This window comes from Asparagus officinalis, unplaced genomic scaffold, assembly GCF_001876935.1.
Source record: "Asparagus officinalis unplaced genomic scaffold, Aspof.V1 AsparagusV1_Un1187, whole genome shotgun sequence".
Lineage (NCBI taxonomy): Eukaryota > Viridiplantae > Streptophyta > Magnoliopsida > Asparagales > Asparagaceae > Asparagus > Asparagus officinalis.
In genome coordinates, this window is record NW_017973446.1 from 1 (window position 1) to 8,902 (window position 8,902).

The 8,902-nt window shown below is 48.7% G+C and overlaps 1 protein-coding gene across 1 annotated transcript; it reads right to left on the reverse strand.

Moving 5' to 3' along the window:
- Positions 1–3,253: 3,253 nt before the first annotated feature.
- On the reverse strand, positions 3,254–8,607 carry LOC109828367. Its single transcript, XM_020395380.1, has 7 exons — positions 8,511–8,607; positions 7,632–7,741; positions 5,113–7,329; positions 4,832–5,026; positions 4,378–4,752; positions 4,143–4,298; positions 3,254–4,066 (listed from the first exon to the last, which is right to left on the reverse strand). The coding sequence occupies exons 2-7, from the start codon at positions 7,732–7,734 to the stop codon at positions 3,318–3,320; spliced, it is 3,795 nt and encodes a 1,264-aa protein (XP_020250969.1). The 5' UTR covers positions 7,735–7,741; positions 8,511–8,607; the 3' UTR covers positions 3,254–3,317.
- Between the last annotated feature and the right edge of the window lie 295 nt (positions 8,608–8,902).

Consider the following 8,902-nt stretch of genomic DNA (forward strand, 5'->3'; position numbering starts at 1 on the left):
GCGCAGCCTCCCGAAACAGAGCAGTTTGTTACGGTAAGAACTCACCAACTTCTAATACCGTTTTACAATAAGGATGCCAAGGAAGAAGAGGTTCAAGAGGCACACGCTACTCAAATCGAGTTCGAACCACGAGATTGGCGTTTCCCCATCATCGACTACGTCTTGCATGGAATCTTGCCAGAAGATGTGAAGGAAAGAGAGTCGATCCGGCGAAGAGCACCAAGATTCTACTACAATATGGAGAATCGAACGCTATACCGCAGGGGGTACGATGGGTTGCTATTGCGTTGCCTATCAACCAAAGAAGCCCAAGAAGTGCTTAGAGAGGCACATGAAGGGGAGTGTGGCGCGCACGAGCCTGGCCCCAAGCTTTATGATCGCATCAGAAGAATGGGATATTTCTGGCCTCACATGATGAGCGAAGCAATCACATATGCCCGGAAGTGTCATGCGTGTCAAGTACATGCGAATTATATGCACCAACCTCCGGAGCATCTGCATCCCTCGGTAACATCTTGGCCGTTCGAGACTTGGGGAATGGACATTGTTGGTCCTATAAATCCCCCTTCGATCAAAGGCGACCGGTTCATCCTGGCGATTACCGATTACTTCTCCAAATGGGCTGAAGCAATTCCACTCAGAGAAGTTAAGACGAGCAACGTCATTGGATTCATCAACCATATCATCTATAGGTATGGCGTTCCAAGACAAATCATACATGACAACGGTCCTCAGTTTGTCAGCAACGCCTTCATAAGGTTCTGCGAAAAGTTTAAAATTCAGGATATCTCGTCAACGGCTTATAATCCCACAGCAAATGGATTAGCTGAAGCCTTCAACAAGACTATCATAAAACTTTTGTCAAAGCTTGTGAAAAGTAACAAGCGAGATTGGGATGACAAGCTCGGTGCAGCACTATGGGCCTATCGTACCACGGTACGTACACCAACCGGTGCAACCCCGTATTCATTAGTATATGGATGTGAAGCCGTTCTCCCTTTGGAAGTTCAAATTCCATCTCTTCGGATCGCCCTTACAACCCAAATGACGACCGAAGAACAGCATCAAAAGCGCCTCGAAGAACTCGAGATGCTCGATGAAAAGCGCCTGGAGGCTCAACAGCATATCGAGTTCTACCAAGCCAGAATTTCTCGAGCCTTCGACAAAAAGGTTCGACAAAGGAGTTTTAAGGAAGGGGATTTGGTCTTAACTGAAAGACATCCTATGAACCTGAGCTCCAAGAAGAAGGGCAAGTTCGAGCCCAAATGGGAAGGACCGTTCGTAGTAGAAACAGTCTACTCAAACGGCGCCTATCGCCTAGTCACCAAAGATGGTGATCGGCTGATGATGCCAATAAATGGCAAATTCCTGAAGAGGTACTATCCTTAGCACCTTTCAGAAGGAGCTGATGTATCGGGAAGTTCCCGGAAGAATACCACATTGGGGTATTCTTAGGGATAACCTGGTCGGTATAAGAGAGATGAACAAGAAGTCCACATTCGAACCCCGAATGTTCTAGTTTGTCAGACTCTAACCCTCATCAGATGAGATCCAATCATTCGAGGGATTAATTTTCCCTCACAAAACTTTCATTGGTGTTCGATTACTCATAGTCTTCGCCACACATTCCTCACTCGGTCAAACCTTACGACAGTTAGGACCAAAGCCAAAGTCCCCTCTCGATTCCTTCAACGAACGAGAGGTCCACAAATCGGGCGGTCAAACTTTCACGTAGTTGTGATCGTTCCAAATTTCCCACTTGGTCAAACCTTACGACAGTTAGGACCAAAGCCAAAGTCCCCTCTCGATTCCTTCAATGAACGAGAGGTCCACTTTCAAACTCCCGAATGACCAAACCTTACGACAGTTAGGGTCATCTCGAACCCTCGCTTAGTCACAACTTACCCTGGTCGAGACTAAGACCGAGTCATCTTTTGTTCAAATGACCAAACCTTACGACAGTTAGGGTCGTTTGAACTTTCCGATTCTCGGAGTGGAGATCCCACTTCTAGTTTCATCCTGCGGATTCTGGAGGTGGAGATCCCACCTCGAGTTTCCCTCTTTTGCTGGAGATAGAATATAAAATTCTTCCTCTCCAGTTCTGAAGATAGAATATAAAATTCTTCCTCTTCAGAGTCAAATGACCAAACCTTACGACAGTTAGGGTCGTTTGAGCCTTTCGGATTCTGGGGGTGTGCCACCTCGAGTTTCCTTTCCAGCTGAAGATAGAATATAAAATTCTTCCTCTTCAGAGTCAAATGACCAAACCTTACGACAGTTAGGGTCGTTTGAGCCTTTCGGATTCTGGGGGTGTGCCACCTCGAGTTTCCTTTCCACCGGGAGATAGAATATAAAATTCTTCCTCTCCTCGGACCTTTCCGATGCTCGGAGTGGCGACCCCACTCCCAGTTCATCATTCCGGGTGCTCGGAGTGGAGATCCCATTCCCAGTTCATCCTTCCAGATACTGGGGGTGGGGAATCCCACCTCAAGTTTCCTTTCCAGCGGGAGATAGAATATAAAATTCTTCCTCTCCTCGGACCTTTCCGATGCTCGGAGTGGCGACCCCACTCCCAGTTCATCATTCCGGGTGCTCGGAGTGGAGATCCCATTCCCAGTTCATCCTTCCAGATACTGGGGGTGGGGAATCCCACCTCAAGTTTCCTTTCCAGCGGGAGATAGAATATAAAATTCTTCCTCTCCTATTTTGACACAACTTTCAACTTCCAATCCGCGCACTTGGTGCGTGGGGAATTTTATCCCGAATCCTAAGTAGGGATAAGTCAACACCTAACACGTGTTGCCGGGTAGCCTATTCCCGTAACAAGGGCAAAGTCTACGTATTCGAAGTCGTAGCAGCAAGTCTAAGGGAGTTCATTCCTTTAGCACAACGTTACATACGGAACGGATTTCGATAATCCGCATGCTAGCCCGATTCAAACGGTGATCGGTAAAGGCACATCAAACCCGTTGAAGGCTGGGGGTTTGCCAAAAACCCCAAAGTCAACGCCTAACACGCGTTGCCGGGTAGTCTATTCCCGTGAGAAAGACGAAGCCTATGTATTCAAGATCATAGCACAAAGCCTCAGAGAGTTTACTCTCTCAGCACAACGTTACATGCGGAACGGATTTCGACAATCCGCATGCTAGCCCGATTCAAACGGTAATCGGTAAAGGCACCTCAAACCCGTTGATGGCTGGGGGTTTGCCAAAAATCCCATAAATCTGTCATTCGGAAGAGATACAGAGAAAACACAAAAGAAGCAAATGCGGATTTTCTATTAATAAATCAAGTCAAAAGCATACAACAAAAGCTCGTTAGTCCGAAGGCAACCGACGGCTAAGAATATGAGACTCTAAACCAGAGAGCCTGTCCATATAGTCCTGCTCGAACTCCGCCTGCAGGCTAGCTCGGACAGAATCTTCGGAACTGTTGAGAACCTCTGCGGCTTCGTGTCGTAGCTTCATCAACCCCTCCTGCACTGATCCCAGCCTGTCGAGTGTCCATTCACGAGAACGCTCCAACCCAACCAGTTCCTCAGAAATGGTAGCGGCAGATTCTTCGGCGCGTTCCAAGGCCTCCTTCAGTCTAGCTATCTCTGCACGAGTGGAATCTAAGGAGCTCACTAACTCAGCTCTGCTGGTGTCTTTCCTCGCCAGAGAGGCCATCAGCTGCTCGACAGTGCGCTCACGTGATCGAAGCTCGCTGCCAACGGAAGATCGCAGTTCATGCCACTGCGTCAACCTATCCTCCACCTGAGAAGATGCAAAAGAGGGAGCTCCACCAGCCTTCAACTCCCTCAGCTCTCGAATCTCTGACTCCAGGGCAGCGAAATCAGCTGTAAAGGAATCGGCCAAATCCGGATATCCCTCTTCCCTCATCATCATCATGTGACGGGAGAAGGAACGCCTGAACTGATCAAAAGAAGACCCTCTGTGCAGAAGCTTATCAATCACGCCGTTATAAAAGGCAGTAAAGAAGCCGAGGTCAGTGCGGAAGACATCCCCATCTGGATTGGTATCGGCCAAGAGAGCATGGACCTGCTCATATAGAGACGGTCGAGAACCTGCAAGCAGCAGTATGGGAGGTCAAGAAACTATTAAATACAATCGAAAAGACCCTAAGGGAAATTCGAGGTATACCTATACCGGCGGAAATCCCCTCGGGTTGGGGTTCGACAGGCTCCGAAGTAACGACAGGAATGCTCATGGAAGGTATATCAACCCTCGTGGGCAAGTCAGTCGTATTAGGCGAAGGCGGGAAAACACCCGAAGCTATAGCAGAATCAGGTACAGCGCCTGGTCATATAGTTGCACTTCTTTATTAGTCAAAATGGAGACTGAGACAAGCAAAGAAGAGAGGAAATTGGATATATACCTGTGGATGAATCACTCTCAAAGAGTGGTCTCACAGTCCCGGTGGGAGCTTGTTCAGCTAACATATCGGCTAACAGTCCAGAGTCAGGTCTCGGGAAGACCGGTGCAGGAACATATCCCTGCTCTTCGAAATCTGCAATAGGGGAGGCCCCATCCCCGTCTGGCCCTTCTGTCGCAACACCTGCAGCACCGGATGTAGGTATATCTGAAAATGAACCGGTGGGATCAACACCATCTGCCTGCCCAAGATCGATGTTCAGATCAATGCCCAGGGAGCCATCACGAAGGGCGTCGCACACCTGCTGCATGAAGCAGTCCATGTTGTCAGCCCCAGAGAATACCGGACCTGGTGGAAGCTCGCCCTCCTCGAAGAACCCTGAATTATGAAACAGGATCAGGGATCCCGGAAGGTAAATCATCTTAAAGCAATAAAAGTGGGTACAACAAAATGTTACCTTCCTCCCCGTCGGCAAAGCCTCCTGAATCTACCCCATGGGAGCGCTGATCAACATGAGGTTTATGGGCAATCTTTTTCCTTTTCGAAGGATCACCCCTCATAGAACCAACGGGGCGGTCATGCGAAGTTTGGCCACCAAACTTGGATTTCGCACGACGGGAAGCGAGCGACCCATGGTCGTCGGCTACCCCACCTGAAACAACAAGAATCATCTCATGAACCAGATCTTTCGCCAATACCAATTGAAGTCGAGAAAGAGGATCAAAGAGCATGACAAACCTGTATCAAGTTCTGCTTGGTCGGTATCTATATCTGCATACTCCCCTTCGGGAATTCCGGTGGACTTCTTCCTCTGTCTCTGAGCAGGCTCAGCCCTGCGAGCAGCCATCATAGCAGATTGAACCAAGTGATCGGATTCTAGTTCCGAAAGACTCCTCACACTTATGGATTCATCGGCAGAGAGGAACCATTTACAGCTGAGGAAGGTAATCATCGGCTTGCGTTTATAGGAGGGAAGAGCAAACTGAGCCCCGGTGCAGCCAACCATGGTCCATAACCACGCCCGTACGCCGTCAACGAGTCCTCCCTCAACACGCAAACTACGACTCGGATTCCCAACGTATAGTTGGTCATAGCCAAACTGACGTGCGAAACGGCAGGGAAGGTAAGGCTCTATGTGGCAGCGGTCCTTCACCCGGAGAACAAGATACCCGACTCGGATGTTCACCAACCAGCGGAAACAACCGACGTCGAGAGCAGTCCGGTTAGTTCGGGGTTTCTCCATATCAGTCAACTCCTCGCCATAACGTCCCGAAAAGCGAGGGAAGCATTTGAAGAACTCCCAGTTCCTGCGAACTCGAAGTTCTTTTTGTACATCTTCAAATTTCTTCCCAACCCATCTACTCTCCTCCAACAGCTGTAGGAAAGGAACGGGAACATCAACGGCGCTGGGCGCCGACATCAAGTCCGGACGGTGAAGAACGAACCACGCCATCAAATAAGCGTAGGGCAGCTCAACCTTCGGGCAGGTAAGCTCAGTCGAGGGTTTAGAACCCACTTGGGTAAGAACACGAACTACACCCCTAAGCCCGCAATGGATGCTGGCAACCATCGCTGGAAGCAGAGAAAGCTCCCTCCCATAAGCTAGCTGGACCGCAGGGAAGAGCACCTCGAGGGGTAGAGCGTCTGAAGACTGATATGGAACAACACACTTCTTCAGCCAAAGAGCAAGGTAGCCAGCTAACAGAGACCGAGGATCGATAGACTTCTGGGCATGATAGAGGAACGATCGAAACTTAGTCCCGGCCGGAAAAGCCCCCTCGGCACTAGCAATGGTATAAGAATGAGTTTCATTCTTCTCCATCAGCTCATTAATAGCGGCAGGGGTCAAAACGCCTAACTCATGTATGGACTCCTCGGAATCATCCTCCAAGTTAGGAAACAGGTAAACAGCAAACTGCTTCAAGCTGATCTTCCTCTTCGTCTTCGCTGGAGGAGAACTCTGGAGCAAACAGGTGTGATAATGACAGGTGAGGTCCCAGAGAGTGTCATACACATCGGGAGTATCCTTCTTCAAACACTCCAACTGTTGGTTAGAAGGGAAGTATTCCTGATACGGGCAATCTCCCATCGAAAGCCCGGAAACCTGGTGCATCTCATGAAGAGCCAACCCTAGCTCTCCGCCACTGGTCAAGAAGGTATTACTATCAGGCATATATGTCTCGAGCAATGCCAAGAAGTGACGGCAGCTAACGGGAAGTCCATACATAGTAGCCCGTATGGGCGTATATAATCCACTACCCTTCAAGTCTCTCTCCCAGCGTCCCAGAACATAACTGGTCAAACGGGTCCACCATCCCTTAGCCAGTGAGGAAGCCCAACCATAACATCGGTAATCCAGTCGAGGTAATTGTCTTCCCAGATGAGCTAAACGATTCCTCACGGTGAGAGCGGCCGCCGATACCTCGCCTGGAGGTGCAGTGTCAAGACCCATGATCCCGGGTCGAAGGCCACAAATGGATTGATACCCCAGAGAACCGGGACTCTTGTGATGAGAAATGTATCCGCACTGAACGTGTGTAACAGCATTGGTAAGAGGCCAGGACATCTGTCGCCCCACAGCCTGTTTCTCCAAGTCAGTAAAAGAGCACTGGCGAGGAATAGAGGGGATATATAAAAGAGCTCCCTCGTCAAGGGTAAGCCAGTGCTCCTCAGCAAGAGTCAGCGCGGCAGGATCTTCGGTGCGATCCCCGAATAGAAAACCCGGCTTCTTTAAAGCTTCAGTAGAAGTGGCGTCTGCGGTGAGAGGAGCATCGGTGATAAGTTGGCGTAAACAGTGACGCCCTCCATCCTTTATCAAGCGACAGAACTCGTCTGAGCGATCTCTGTCGAACTGCGGAAGGGGATCGATGATCTGCCTGGCAGAAGCCGAAGAAAACACTTCCCTACTACAACCGGTAGGGGCATGATGAGGGAGACTACCCCCGGGAAACTCAACTGCAACAAAGCAAAGATGGAGTCAGAAAATCCATGTCATAAACGCAAGACGAGATTATTCGATTTCGAGTGCCCTACACCGGGAGAACGGTATGCGTCATCACGTAGACACCGTGATAACATATACCGACCTATAAGGTGTAAGGCAACACGAGATCGCCCCAATATAACCGAGGACTTGAATTGGCTAAGCAAAGCAAGTCCGAAACCTTAACCCCCGCGGGAGGGGTATCGGTTCTTCCGTCATGACCCGCGAGAGGTCAATCCGGGATAAAAGAAAAAAATATATATAAGATTCTTACCCCCAAAGCAAGAGGTCACTGGAGATGATGTCGTAGGAGCCTCCTCCACGCCATGCTGCGAGCAAGGGTGACTCCCGGAAAGACGAGACCGACGGGGAGACATCGTGAATCTGCAATGAAGAGCAGTACATCAGGTACGATATATATACACGAAATATCGGAAGAAGGGAAATTAAGCACTTGGACTCGAAATCCTAATAACAAATAGGATTTTGTAGTTAAAGTCTAATTAAGCCTACGAATTTCGTGCACGCGAAACGATAATCGTCATTTCGCGGAAAATTTTGGTGAAATACCCAAAATACCCCTCGTGCTCAAGGCCAAATTCAGGTCAAGGACACGTATGACTCGGGTTATGGTCATCATACTTGATCATCGAACATCCCGGTACCCTATAATTTTGATCAAATTTTGCAAATAAGCCCTTTTGCAGAATTTGGTCAATTTTACATAAAAGTCCCTCCATGAACTTTTGGTTTTGCATCCATATGCTTTTACCAAAAATTCGATCAAGGGTCGGGGGTTTAAACTTCTTGGATTTCAGCCCCAAATTCGTGGCTCTTTTGACAATAAGCCCCTCCAAATATTTAGGGACTGTTTTGCAAATAAACCCCTCAAACAGTTCTTTAACCCTCTTACACAAAGCACCCCCATTTCTTGAAGAAACAAACACGAACCCAAGCCTCCCAAATTTCAGTTCATGTTTGCATAAGAGCCCCCAAAATTTCAGACCCACGAATTTTGCAAATAAACCCCTATAGTTTCGGTTTTTGCAATAAAACCCCCCAAATGCTTATTTCATCCATAAACCCTTATCTATTACAAGCATAAAGACATGATCTTTGCAAGAAAATAAGGGGTTTGTGAAGAAAAACTTACCAAGTCAAAGGAGTTTTCCTTCGGGCTCGGAAATGGAGGCCAAGACCCTCGTTTGAAAGAGGAGAAGATTCCGGCAAATGGGTACCCGTCAAAATCCCGAATCTTTTAAGGGATTGAAGGGTTCTCAAGAGCAAATCAATGGAGGAAAGAGGGGGAGGAAGAAGAAAGAAAACCGAAAATGGGGGGAAAGAATTCGGTTTTGGGGGTGGGGTTCTCTCTTGAAATTCAAAATAAAGGAGGGGGGGACCATGCACAAGAGGCCAAAAAAAGGAACAAGACAAAACTAGGGGAGAAACACCCCTAGGGGTGTCTCGGCATTGCCGAGACACCCCCAAGGGTGTCTCGGCATTGCCGAGGCACCCCGGGGTGCTTCGCCCGGGTTTCAACCCCCT